This window comes from Xyrauchen texanus, chromosome 12, assembly GCF_025860055.1.
Source record: "Xyrauchen texanus isolate HMW12.3.18 chromosome 12, RBS_HiC_50CHRs, whole genome shotgun sequence".
In the NCBI taxonomy this organism is placed as follows: Eukaryota; Metazoa; Chordata; class Actinopteri; order Cypriniformes; family Catostomidae; genus Xyrauchen; species Xyrauchen texanus.
In genome coordinates this window covers 22685219-22700054 of record NC_068287.1, presented here as the reverse complement: position 1 = coordinate 22700054, position 14836 = coordinate 22685219, and the positions used below count along the sequence as shown (strand labels likewise).

Here is a 14836-nt window from a genome sequence, read left to right as displayed (position 1 = left end):
CCATGGCCATCTTCATTGGGAGTCTTCTCTTTGGCACAGGAACTGCACTTTCCTTGTTATACTTCACCCAGGTGCAAGGCAATGTGCCCTATTTAGTAGGACCTGTATTCTTGTCTGTGGGGCTGATGTTTCTGGTGACTGGACTTGTCTGGGTGCCTGTCATCAAGCAGAAGATGGTCCATACAGCAATGACCCAAATGAACCATGGCAGACCTCTGCTACCAGAGCAAGGCGTTCACACACAGTCCTGGGTTACCATTTCATAGGGACGAAACTATTTATAAGGAAGAATGTTTGTTTTATTTTTAAGATGTAATTTATATCATGTGTTTCCTTATCCTATGAAGCGATAAAATGTTTTGTGTGCAATCTATAGATTTGTCTCATGTTGTGAGTGCTTTTATTTATTTTTTTACTCCTGGCAAATCCCTACAACAGGATTAAAATGGCTTCAAATGCTCACCACTGATGTCATGAGAGGGCAGAATTATTTCAGCTCATAATGAACAGTAGGGTCACTCATAGAACACTAAATAAGGACAAACGTCTGGGTCAGCTTTGGGGAAAAAAAAGGCTTTGTACATTTTCCAAGCTTTGAGATTAAAAACGGGATGCACAGATTTGTATTTATGTATTTATTTTTGTCTATCATTAAATCATACATTTAATGTTTTATCATTTATGTTGTGGTTGCTGAACAAAATTAATTTGTTTATAATGTTAAAGGGATAGTTCACAAAAAATGTAAATTCTGTCATCATTTACTCACCCTCACATTGTTCCAAACCTGTGAGATTTGCATATGCCCACCTAAAATAAGTAATGATACGTAACCATGGCCGCCAGAACAACAAGCTGGCTTTTCAAACTAGGTGAGATTGTTTTAATTTAAAAAAAAGTGTAGAGTTTCTATTTAATTGCATGGATAAGATGGGACACTGACATGAAGGCAAGATAGACAGTCTGCCGCAGCTGAATAACCAATCAGAACACTTATTACAGCTGGGATGGGATAACAAATATATATTTTTTAAGTTTCAGGAAAAGACTCGGGACATTTCTAGTGTTACAGTGAAATGTGACAGCGCACAGTCACAATTCACTTTCATTACATATTTTTCCATACAATGAAAGTTAATGGTGAATGAGACTAACATTCTGCCTAACATCTCCTGTGTTGATGGTAGAAAGAAAGTAATACGTATGAGGGTGATTAAATAAAGACTTGAATTAACATTTTGGATGTTGGCAAATATTCTTTTAAGGAACTTTGTGCATATCTTTATTTTTTGTATCCTTTATTGCATATTAATATATATTTTACCCAAACAGTATAGTCTTTATGTTCTCACATCAGTTACCAAATTTCGCCAAAATCGTCTATTGAGAAGTAGCTTTGACCAATGAGTTTCTAAACGTTGAATCCTTTCTGCCAGAGAACTTCTATACCAAAATAACCACCACTATCGCACTTTGTACAATACGAGCGTAAAGACAGAGATGATTTAGCAGAGATGGGCCACTTCTATTAAAAAGAATGGGAGAAATTGGAACGCTCAACAGAGGAGCTCTGAGCACCCAACGGTCACTGATGTAGAAAGGAAGTCCCACCTTACGGCTGGGTTAAAATTACCAATTACCTTTTAGATACAGACATCGCCTGTCAATCAACTCCAGAACGCGCATGCGTATTAGCTATACAATCCGAGAAAATTACGTTTTTCATCGTAAAATTATGTAAAGAATAACAATTTATAATACCAGTATTGTCAGATTTTATTGCTGATTTTGTATACGTTCTTTGATCGTAATATTGACCAATCGTTTGAGATTTTGGTCTTTCTCCATTCAAGTAGATAGGAGCTGCACTGGCATGACTGGGCCTGCCTTGAGCGTTCCAAAGGCGGCCGACAGTGGACAGACTTCTAGAAAGACTTTGGTAACGGTCAACTAGCGTGTTACGATAGTAAGTCACCGTTTGCGGATACCATACAAATGAAAGGAGAGAGCCGTAAACTGATACCTACCTGTCGCAAAATTGTCCATAAAACAGCAATTTTATCGTAGTAAACTCCACCATTTGGTTCATTCCAAATTATTGTTTCGTGTAAAAATGTTTTTATAAAAGATTGGCGAACAGTTCATTAAGTGATGAGATGTTTCCTGACAAAAGCAGTTTATTCAGCACACCGAAGCATCTCCCCCATAGACATCCGTTAAAAAACGGCCTCTTGTCTACTCGACAGTGTACCGCCGCGTTATGCTATTTTTTTACCGAGTTTGCCAAGTGTGGCTAAACTTGATTTAAAAAGGCTCTGGTTTTTACAGCGCATCCTAGTGGCTGGGGAAGATAACGGAGGATTGCTTGAAACAAACATAACCAAACAACCAACCGATGGTTCTCAAAATGATGGCGTCATTACAAACAGGCCAATCGGATACGGGCATGAAACAAACCACGAGCTGAGAGTTTTTACACAACAGAGGAAGAATCCCATTGTCAAGAGTGTAACGTCCCAGCAAATTAACTGCGTATTGTGTTATTATTTTACTCTCAAGAATCTGAATAATAGTATTTTCTCTCACATTAAATAAGTACATATCTGGAGATTGGAAACTTTGAGCATTCCCCAGAGGTAAGTTGCTAGCTAGCGTGATGGCTCTTGATTATGGTGATAGTTTTACCAGTTCAGCTCATTTAAGAGAAATGTTAGTTCTTTCATATTTAAGCAAACCTGCTTTTACTCATATCGCTACTGTAATATACAATTCTTTCATTAAGTATTTCATGTCAGCATCATCTTCTTTATGAAGTTGTTGAAGAAACCTTAATAAACTGAATCACCCGACCGTTGACAAACTTTGAGTGACCGGTGTTTGCTTGTAGCACGCTAGCACATTTAACCCTGAAATGTTTGCCTGTAAAAGTGATATTACCGTCTTCTATTATGTAGGAATAGTAACGCTGGTGTGGCCACTTGCTCTTTTTATCAGTAATACAAATGTGCGTCACCTTATTTCACTCTATTTTTAGTGGCGAATACATTTAGTATCGTTAGCTTAGCTTGAGGTAGTAAATCATCCTTTAGCAGAAGTCTTCAGTTAGTCATCGGGGCCGGTTGAAGCAGCAGCAATACGTACGTTACAACCTAGCCTAGTTGTGGCGTAAATAGTCACAATTTACGCACTACTAATCATAGGTAGGACGTAATCCTACTATACAGTTAAACTGGCTGGCCATATGAAAACGTAATTGTTGTGGTCTTTCTAACAGACAGACAGACTTAGAAAGTGGTAGAATGTGTAAGCTTTGGTCTAGGTTGTTTAATATACCTTATTGATTGTCATTTTATTTCGCCAGTTGACCCGACTGAACAGCAATGGGTGACCCTGAGCCAACTTCATTTGCATCTGTTGAGGAAGAGAGGGACTTCTGGAAGGAACAGGTTGCCAAATATCAGCAGAGGTAGTTTAATGTGTTTTTTTTTATTCTGAATCATGAATTCAAATATGTAATTTGATCAACAGTGGATGTGAAGGATCTTAAGGGAAATTAAGACATGTTTTCAAGTTTGATGCTAAGTACATCAGATATCAGCCTAAGAGCCTACATTTCATATGTGTTATTAAATGGCTTCAGTGTGTTTTCAGGGCTGACGAGGCACAGGAGGAGCTGCAAGAGTTTCAGCAGATGAGTCGAGACTATGAGGTGGAACTGGAGGCAGAACTGAAGCAGTGTGAGGCCCGTAACCGAGAACTGCTTACAGCTAACAACAGGCTTCGAATGGAATTAGAAAACTACAAGGTATTGTGGCAAAATATAAACACATGGTTGGGAAACTACGGTGGCAGAGGGACACACCAGAACTCAATGCACATAACTTCATCAACATTTGCTCTAATTCTTACTGGAAAATGATACTAGCAGCTCTTATAAGCAGTGGTGGACGGAGTACACATACCATGTACTTAAAGTAAAGATACTCAAGGTAAAATATTACTCAAGTAAAAGTAGAAGTGCTGCCTTTAAACATTCACTTGAGTAAAAGTACAAAAGTATTTGCCTTCAAAAGTACTTAAGTATCCAAGTACTATGATTTTTTTATGGCCATAATGTCCTATTATAATTTGTCACAAGACTCTTGCTTAACTCAGTCTACATGAAGACTAATGTCACTCTTGGCACACCAATCTATTAATAAAATGACATTAATTAGTCAGATGTGTGTATATATATATATATATATATATATTTGAATTTAATACATTTTTTATGTTTAATTTTGGAGGGAAGGGACTGTTCCCATAAGGTATACATTTACAGTATTTACTGTATATATTTTTCTCGAGTGTCTATGGTCATAATTATTAACATCCTAATGTTATGATACATTCACATAAACCTGCACAATGCCATTTTATATATATATATATATATATATATATATATATATATATATATATATATTCTATGTTATGGGAGCAGCCAATTTCCCTCCAAAATTAAACACAAAAACGTATTAATGCAGTGTTTCTGCTACTCCCCAGAAAATAAATGCTATTATATGCAAGTCATTTTAGTGTCAACATAATAAGCAATGTACATTATGTGTCAATATTTACCGATAATTGCTGCAATAATAGCTGCTGCTCTCTGCCCCGCTTAAAATCATTGGCAACGCAATTCGTTTGGAACTATTGAGAGCTACACGAATCACGTGACCGCGCGGCGGCGAGATCACTGTCGCAACCGTCTATGTTCGCAACCCTCATATTTAACGGCTCTGGGGTGCGTTTCCCGTACAACGACGTAACTTGCTGCTCCACTACCTTAGTACGATGCACTGTTGAAGAAATCAACTTGCTAGTCACGACTGTTTCCCGAAACCGTATTGTCGCAAATTGGTTGTTCAACCACGTTGGTTAATGATGTCACACATGTGGTGGAGTAAAAACTACTTTTAATGAATCTGTTTGCGATCGAATTAATTCTCGATGTTTTGCTATAAATTACGGACATGTCATCTGAGGACTATCTCATATTTTTCTCAGTTATTTGCTTTATTTCCAGATTCAATCATAGGCTCGTTCTTACGCACTAGAGCACGTTCACACATGCGCACTCTTCAAAAACGGTGCTTTAAATCTATTGACAAACTAAAAGACATAAAGGACATTTGTATGTCTTCTAAATAAAAGATACTGATTGTACTGAATGTCATCTTGCTTATTTGGCTCAAATTAATAATTTATTAAGCCCACATGTTGTAATAACAAGAAACTCTGCTTCTAACCACACAACTCTGCGATGCTTTTTGCGAATGTTCGTTGGAACGATGGTTTCGGGAAACACCGACTCGTTGAACTATGATGATAATGACGGAACTTGCGACCATAGTTGGCTAACGATGCTTTTGGGAAACGCACCTGGTTCGCGCTTAGTTGATGCCGCCAAGGCAAGTTCAAAACAAAGCGTGCGCTGTACTGTGATTGGTGGCTCGTTTGACCAGTTACGTTTTTATCCACTCATAAATAAAAAGGAACGACTGATTTTGAAAATGTAGTAGAGTAAAAAGTAAGATATTTGACTTTGAAATGTAGTGGAGTTAAAGTAAAATTCTCCCCAAATTTAAATACTTCAGTAAAGTACAGATACACAAAAAAGCTACTTAAGTACAGTAACGAATTACATTTACTTCGTTACTGTCCACCACTGCTTATAAGGTGTCCTGCTCCCACGAAAATGGGCTGTATGCAGGCTGTAGCCCCCGCTCGGACGGCGAAGCGCTTAGGGGACATGCTCAGTTCCCCGGTCAACTCTCTCTTGTGACACATTGATTGGGGAACTCTTGTAGTGACTTGCAGTGAGACAAACAGCTGCCGAAATCATTGAGTCAGACTGCTACCCAACTTAAAATACAGTGCTTAAAAAAGTATTTATTTTCTGTTAATTTGGTTGTGTTTTGGCTTAATTTGGTTGTGTTGTGCACTTCTTGGTCACTGTAGGAAACAGCTCTTTTGGGAGCTTCAGGTAGACACCAGCATATATTTAACTTTAACCTGTAAAGCCTGTCTTGCAAAGGTATTCAGACCCTGTACAAATTCTCTCATTTTAATGAATAACAAATCCTAAAAAAATACATTAGTTCATCATGATATTGGTATTTCAATATGTCAATAAATGTTCCATCAAAATATATCGCAAAGCTTTTAAAAACTTATCTCAAAAGACTTAAAGATGTTCTAACACCAAAAATTGTCTCAGCAACATTTAAATGTGGGGATTAACGGTACGTTATTCTCTTTGTTATATACGGAGGTTTCATATTGTATATGATATGTGATTACAAGTATGACTTGGATCCATATGTGAAAGACATAATAATAAGCTGTTAACATTTTGTCTGTCCTCTGTTTCTGTTGGAGGACACTTTTGGAGGAGCTGTGTATCTGATGTGCTGTTCTCTTAAGGCACATCTATGGTGTTTAGTGTTCTGTAAAATTTGAATAATAATTTTACTATCTACAGTATAACCTGCATTCAATTGTAGGCATATAAAAGCATTTGAATGCTCTTCAATGGAACATGTACATCCAGAATGTCTTGTGTCTGGATGTTTCAGGACAGTACACATTGCTTTGTTTACTGAGGACACAATCCCTCTTTGACAGGGATCCTCAAAAAAACAACAAAGAACCGATTCAGGGTCAGGAAAGCATCTGATGTTTATTTCAGCATCAGTGTCTGGAAGGCAGAGGGACTCTCACTCATGCTTTTAATTGATGCTTATTTTAGAAGCATAGTTGTAAAACCATGTTGCAATGTTGATTTAAAGAGACCCAAGTCAAGCTGCGTTTAACTGATCATTCTTATTGTATAGCAATGCCATGTGCCTTATACATTTTTAAATAATCATCTTTTTTATCAAGGGCCTGTTTCTCTTGCTCTGGTATGTGATGTAAAAAGGGTTTTGTTTATTAACAGGAGAAGTATGAAACGCAGCACTCTGAGGCAGTCAGGCAAATCTCTACTCTCGAAGGTGATCTAGCAGAGACCACAGCCATCAAGGATCAACTACACAAGTACATACGGGAGTTGGAGCAAGCCAACGATGACCTGGAAAGAGCAAAGAGGTGCTTTTGCTTGTGAAGAAATGTATAATGGCTTGTGCATTCTGTTTAAGATATTCTTGACTTTTACTGTTAATTCATAAAACCTGTATGTGTATCCCGCTGACTCTTACAGGGCCACTATAATGTCACTTGAGGACTTTGAGCAGAGAATGAATCATGTAATAGAGAGAAATGCCTTCCTTGAGAGTGAGCTTGATGAAAAGGAGAATCTTCTAGAATCAGTACAGCGATTGAAGGATGAAGCTAGAGGTGAACTTGATTCACAGGGCAACCTGTGTGCACATGCACCATTCACTCTCATCTAAATGAACAACTTCCACGATCATCAGTTGTATGATCAAGCAATTTTGTCAGTCACTGATGTTTGAACAGATTTCCTGTTTGTCAATGTGATTGCGTGTTGTCTTTCTCCTCTGTGCAGATTTAAGACAAGAGTTGGCTGTTCAGCAGAAACAGGAGCGTAAACCATCATTAAGCCTCTCGAAAGACACCGAAAAGCCAGAAGCCACACCTTCAAGACCCTCTTCTGTGGTTAATGCCACCCTCCCATCTTTCATTGCCACGCCCTCTAGGCCTCCAAGCTCTGGGAGTACATTCAACACGCCCCTGACATCGTACAGCCGGAGTGAGCACAAAAATAGATAAACCTACTCTCATTTATCACTTTATGAGGAAAACTATTGTTTTTGGCACCATTCTGAGTAAACTTTAGAGACTGTTGTGTGTAAAAATCACAGGAGATCAGTAGTTACAGAAATACTCAAACAGCCCGTCTGGCACCAGCAATCATGCCATGGTCGAAATCACTGAGATCAAATTTTTTCCCCATTCTGATGGTTGATGTGACCATTAACTGAAGCTCCTGACCTGTATAGGCATGATTTTATGCATTGCACTGCTGTCACGCGATTGACTGATTAGATAATCACATAAGTAGGTGGACAGGTGTTCCAAATAAAGTGCTCAGTGAGTGTATTTAGTTACTACCATACATTTAAAAACTAATAATTAATTTTACATTGTTATTACTAATTTTCAAGGATAACTATCAAGAAATATGACTAATTTTGTTTTACTATCATGTCCAGTTGAAGGTCTTACTGGAACTCCTCTTACCACATCTGCACGGATATCTGCCCTCAACATCGTTGGCGAGTTGTTAAGGAAAGTTGGGGTGAGTTTAGCTGTTAATTGTTTTAGGCATTATGTTACCACTTAAATACAGAGTTTTTCAATTCACTGGTCCATTGTTTGTGCCGGGTACGACTCAAGACCCATCTTTATGATGGTAGCCCGTGAAGGGAACAGTGGCACGGTCCTTCCCTCCATAGTGCTAGGGTCTTCTCCTTGGGCAAGAGAGAAGAACTCTTTTTCCAAACAGTTTTTGCATCACTCTGTAAGGACCTGGAGTAAAATAGATCCTTATTATCCCATTTCTGTTATAAGAAAAAGGACGACTCGTTGCAACCCGTGTCGGTGGAGGAAGAGATCCTGGTCCCTGAGAAATGTGGTTTGCTGCGGCTTCCACTATTTCAACATGGTACTTTGGCTCCTACTTCACCTAGGCAGGAGGTTGGAATGGCTCAATCCAGTCAATCGGCTGGTCAAGACATGCCCTGGGAATACTCTATGATAGCTGAACATCAAATATCTTTCAGATAATAGGGAATATTACTATATGATGAAGAACTCCGAATGAAACTCTTCTAAATTACATTCACTCCAGTCAGAGCTTAATAACAGAGAAGGCTACTAAAAGGCAACCAAAACGCAACTAAAAACAATAAAATGGCAAGCTCTTCACAATCAAAAGAATCCCAAGATGAAACTTTAAAGACAAGACAAACGAAAGATTTGGAAATGAAAGAGAATGAACACCATAGTAGAAGTCAATCCCCTAAAGGCAGAACCAGGAAAACTGTTCGTCTTCATCCTAATAGGAATATTATGGAAAATTATATCATCCAATGGAACAGTCGTGTTATCAGGGCTTATTTTACGGAGCTGCAGTGTTTAACTGCAATTATTAATCCTCTAGCCATATGTCTTCATGAAACACAATTACCATCAAATGGTACGCTCTCTTTTAAAAAATTTACAAGTTTGAACACTTTTACCAAACCCAACGACAAGCGGGCTCCCGATGGCACAACCATTTTAATACGAATTTATGTGATCCATAGTCATATAAATATTAATAGCAATCTACAAGCGACAGAACTATGCCTGACTTTGCAGAAAACCATTACAGTAATTTCTATTTACATTCCCCCAATTTTAAATTTGACACACATGGACCTAGATCACCTTGTTGCTCAGCTCCCATCTCCCTTTTTTTCTCATTTTGTCAGGCAGTAATCACTGTAACACAAAAGGAAAGAAGATTAAAGATTTTATAGATAACCACACCTTATGTCTTATAAATAATGCATCGAATACCTATTTACATCTAGGACATGGAACATACTCATACGTTTTAGACCTATCATGGAAAGTTTGGTATGACCTCTGTAGAAGTGACCATTTCCCAATCACTGTAACCATCAAAGGCAGAGAGGAAGAAACAAATAATGGCAAATTAATAAAGCAAATTGGTATCAACTTCAACCCCTCTGTTATGAGAGACTGGCCCGGTTTCCAGAAGACAGCCCAGATGCTATGCAGAATTTCACTAAAACGCTTATATCTATAGCTAATGATACAGTCCCAAGAACATCTTTAAATATAAAACATAGGAGACTTCCATGGTTTGATGCTAAATGTAAGGAAGTTATAAAAGATTGGAAAAAAGCTGTAAGACTGTTCTTTATAGACATCCATCAACTGAAAATATTAGCAAACTCCAGATGAGTAGAGAACGAGCAAGACAAATTATAAATTAAGTAAAAAAGGAAAACTGGAGAAGATTTGTTTTCAGCATGACAAGTATTCCATCATACAAAAGTATGGAACCTGATACGGAAAACGATGGGAAAAAACAATGGCCCTCAAATACAACACATCAAACAGTATGGCGCACTCTTGACTTCAGAAAAAGAAATAGCAAACTTTCCAGCAAAAACTTTCGAAAACAATTAATCTATTAAGAACTGCCTTCCTGCTTTTCGAACCTTTCATGCTCAACAAGAAAAAGAAAAGATTAACTTCGACTCTAGTAATACAAAGCCATACAATCAACCTTTTTCTATAGAAGAACTACAGCCATTAAAAAATCCCACAAAACAGCTGTTGGACTGGATAAAATCCACTATCAATTTAAAAATAATCTACCCCACCTTTTCCTGGAAATGCTCCTTAGAATTTTTAACTCCATCTGGATATCAGGAAATCTCTCATCCTCTTGCCTTGAAGCAGAAATAATACCTATTCCGAAGCCAGAAAAAGAGTATAACGACCCCATAAACTATCACCCTATAGCTTTAACCAGTTGTTTATGCAAAACAATGGAGATATAATGTTAATGATCGCCGGTCTGGATGCTGGAATCTAAACACCACATTGGATAATGTCCAATGTGGTTTCGGGAAAGGTTGAAGCACTACAGATCATTTTATTTGTCTTGAAAGCTATATTCATGATGCTTTTATTAGAAAAGAACATGTTGTAGCTGTCTTTTTGACACAACATGGAAACATAATATTTTAAAGGATCTGTACCAAATGAATTTTAGAGGTCGTCTGCCAATCTTCATTGAAAGATTTTTATCGAACAGACTCTTTAAAGTTAAAATAACACCTTGTATAACCTACATAAACAGGAACATGGAGTACCTCAAGGAACTATCCTATCAGTAACCCTTTTCAGTATTAAAATAAATAGCATTGCAATAGTAATTGGTTCTGATGTCCTTTTGTAGTTTATATGTAGATGTTATTTGCATTTGCTACAGAAGCAAATACATGAATGCTATCAAACGAAAAATCCAGTTGAAGATTGGACAAAATGCAGTCCTGGTCAACACAGAACGGTTTCAAGTTCCCTCAAACAAAAACTATCTGTATGCATTTCTGTTGGCTTCGTTCGTTACACAATGAACCAGAGCAGTTTATGAACAGAGTCCCCATTAAAGTTGTTAAAGAGAACAGGGTTCTTGGTATCAGCTTTGACAGCAAACTGTCTTTTATTTCTCATTAAATTACTGAAAAATAAATGTTTTGAAACTTTTAATGTTTTAAATGTTTTATACGAAACCAAATGGGGAGCAGACAGCTCAAATCATATGAACTTGTACAGAACCATTGTTCACTCAAAGGTGGTCTATGAAAATATCAATTATCTATCAGCTAGGAAATCAAATATATGACTTATGGACACCGTACACCACCAAGGTATACAACTAACTTTGGGAGCCTAGAGAATGTCACCAATCCAAAGTCTCTATGTGAAAGCCAATGAGATCAGATGGCTAAAGTTGGCCTTACAGTATGCAACCAAACTTAAAACAAATAAAGAAAACTCAGCCTATTCAGCATTCAACAATATATGAAAGAAAGCCAAGTTTCATTCGTCCATTTCGCCTACGTATAAAAATCCCATCTGGAGAATCTTAAAGTGGATCTAAACATTTTGGAACAGACACATTTCTGCAAAATTCCTCCATGGGATCTCAAAAAGCCTAATATCCATCTGGATTTAACAAGGAACCAAAAATCCAAAACGCATTTGAATGATTATCATCAACAATTTCTTGACATAAGAGTCCACAACATCCACAGATGGATCTAAATTTGGAAATCAAGTGGCAGCAGCTTTTGCAACAAACCAACTGTGTCAGGGTATCTGCATCACTGACCAAAATTCAGTTTTTACTGCAGAGGGAAACGCTCTACTACTGGCACTGAAGTTTATTGAGACTTCTCTACCAACATTTTTTTTTTTAAATAACTGATTCAAAATCATGTCTTGAAGCTCTAAAAACTGATCACCCAACAATCGTGAATATTTGAATCAAACTGTCAACTCTTGAATCAAATAATTTTTATATTTTCTGCTGGATACCTGGTCACTCCGGAATCTCTGGTAATGAACATGCAGACAGTGATTCTCTGGCTGCTCTATCTACTGAACCAGTAATATGCTCTATACCTTTCACAGATCTGAAACCAGCTCTAAACGTATACATTAAAAACAAATGGCATTTGGAGTGGGTTCAGTGTTTAAACAACAAATTACGTGAAATAAATCTTGTTTTTGGGACAAGATGTGTTCCCTTTTAATAGTCGCTGGGATCAGGTTGTTTTCACATGATACCGGATAGGACATACAAGACTCGAACACCAATTTTTACTATAAGGAGAAAATTCACCAAAGTGTTCATCTTGTCAGAACCCACTATCCATTAAACATATTTTACTGGACTCATACTTCTACACACTTGAGGAACACGTGTTAAGTTTATTTTAACCAAGTGAATCCAAATTAAGTTTTAAGGTTTTTAGGAAAAGGAATCTTAAACACTTTATTTAGCTCTTTTGAATAACTAAACCTGGCTCCCACCATAAATATAGCCATAGAAGCTGGCATGGCATAAAAAAGGAGAGAATGAAAAGTCCAATGTCTGTTGTTACTAAACTAGAGTGTCAGAATTTGCACAGACATGCAGATACATGTAAAAGTTATTATTATTTAAAGATGTAGTTGTGATATACATATATTCTGTTGCTTTGTTTCATGTTTCAGAACCTTGAATCAAAGCTAGCATCATGCAGAGAGTTACACATCCATGAGAAAACACCCGGTCATGCAGCGATTGGCCAGAATTCACCAAGTATTTCACGAGAAACCCAAGAAAACCCAAACAATGCAAATGGCCTCTACGAGAAAGGGTTAGTCTCACTATTAATTGAAGCGCATCTCTTTAGTTGATTGAACTTGATGTGCATTGTACCACATATTTGACATGTTGATAATTTGGTGTTCTTCATGCCTTTGTCTTTGGTTTGTGTTGCAGGATGGTGAAACGGTTGGACTTTGGAATAGGACAGAAGATAATGCTGTGAATAAAGCATTATCTGCTTTCACTACACAAGTGTGTCTTTCATTCCCAAATCCATGGGAAATTAAAATGAAAATGCTTTTTCAGGAGCTGATGCATATCTTTATGCTATCATTCTAATTCTTCCACTCATCATTAGTTTTCTGTGAAGGGTTCTGCATTTGCTGTCACATCAAACCCCATTATAGAGACTTTTATATATCCACTGTTTACCAGCCCTGTCCTCTGGAAGGACTGTACTACCTGTTGTTTTACTGTTGGAATGTTTGTGTGTGTTGCAGATGTACTTCTTAAGTTCACACTGTTTGTTTTTTGTTTGTTTGTGTTTTTTTCGATTTCTGTTGACAGTAGTTTTGACATGTTTTATGTGCACTGTAATCTTATGATTTGCTCTTTTTGGAACCATGAATTGGGAGATGCAGGTGACTGAAAAAAGTATACTTACCTCTGCAACCCCATTATATTTGGCACTGAACTTACTGAACAATAATCTGAGTGAAACCTCTATTGCATATACTTATTGTTGTACACAAGACTGGAGCGATGTTGACAGCAGGTTCATTTTAATGCAGAAATGCCTGATTTAATTTTTTAAATATTAGCTTATATAAAAAAATATATATATATATATATATATATATATATATATATATATATATATATATATATATGATCTGTATGTTTTTGTTACTAACTGATGGAACTTTATGTCTTCAGAGTTGGAAGTAATGTTACAAGGGGGTTGGTGATCTGTTGTGAACTGAAGCTGCTGTTCACATCTCATTTTATTGTTGCCCTCTTTGGGGCTTATGTGAATAACCATCATCCGTAGCAGAAATGTGTATGCATGATGACAACACCCACTTCAGGTCCTTTTTACGTTCTAGTTTTAGCTAATCCAAGGTAGGAAACCTCATTTGCATCAGTGCCATCTTTGATTTAAAAGATTTTATCTACAGCACTGAAGAGTCTTTACTGTCATACCATCCACTGTACATGAATGTAATGTGCCTTAATTTTGTGGCCATAACATGCTTTGCCTCAAAGTTAGCATGGGTATTGGGGAACTTACTAGCCTCAAGGGAGCTACAGCAGCACTTTGCTATTCTTCCCAATGTATTCTTTGAAATAACAGAGAGTCCTGGATGAGAGAAAAACATTGAATTCTAAGTGGTTTAACTCCTTAGTTTTCACATTTCTGTTATGCAGGGGTTGTAGATTAAGTCAATTAACAAGCAATATAAATACTTCAGTGAAGGGTACAAATATTTTTATGTTAAAAATAGAAATGTAAGGAAGAATTAATACATTATATTTTCCACTTTGCCTAGCGGTATTAATGAAAAGTAATGATAGAAATAATAGACAATGATGGTTGAAAGGAAGATTTAGCACACTTTATTGCACCAGAGTCATCTCAGGGCGTCATGTAAGCAATAACCTCACTAAAGAGTTACAGTCCAAATTCTGTTAAGTGTTTGTCTCTAGGCACAAGGCATGCACAATTGCCAATTATATAATTGTCAACTTGGATTTTCTTTGCTATTAATGAGTCTGAACATCTGCTGTGTCTGCATTCCTTTTCAAATGCAATGCTTCTAGTTTCTCCTGCCTGTGTAAAACCATTTTATTGTTGGTTTATTACTAACCTACAAAATAAAATGTCTATATTACAGGAGTGTTTAATTATTATTATCTTTTGTAATT

General features: G+C 37.0%; 1 protein-coding gene across 1 annotated transcript; it reads left to right on the top strand.

Annotated features, from left to right (window-relative positions):
- Positions 1–2481: 2481 nt before the first annotated feature.
- On the top strand, positions 2482–13730 carry nde1 (nudE neurodevelopment protein 1). Its single transcript, XM_052139859.1, has 9 exons — positions 2482–2636; positions 3362–3466; positions 3652–3805; positions 6986–7134; positions 7247–7383; positions 7556–7759; positions 8223–8308; positions 12814–12959; positions 13085–13730. The coding sequence occupies exons 2-9, from the start codon at positions 3381–3383 to the stop codon at positions 13131–13133; spliced, it is 1011 nt and encodes a 336-aa protein (XP_051995819.1). The 5' UTR covers positions 2482–2636; positions 3362–3380; the 3' UTR covers positions 13134–13730.
- The last annotated feature ends 1106 nt before the right edge of the window (positions 13731–14836 follow it).

Excerpts from the sequence above, each read along its gene's own strand:
- nde1 (XM_052139859.1), top strand. The coding sequence starts at position 3,381 with ATGGGTGACCCTGAGCCAACTTCATTTGCATCTGTTGAGGAAGAGAGG. Across the intron at positions 7,384-7,555 it reads ATTGAAGGATGAAGCTAGAG|ATTTAAGACAAGAGTTGGCT; the intron begins GTGAACTTGATT and ends TCCTCTGTGCAG. Across the intron at positions 8,309-12,813 it reads AGTTGTTAAGGAAAGTTGGG|AACCTTGAATCAAAGCTAGC; the intron begins GTGAGTTTAGCT and ends TTCATGTTTCAG.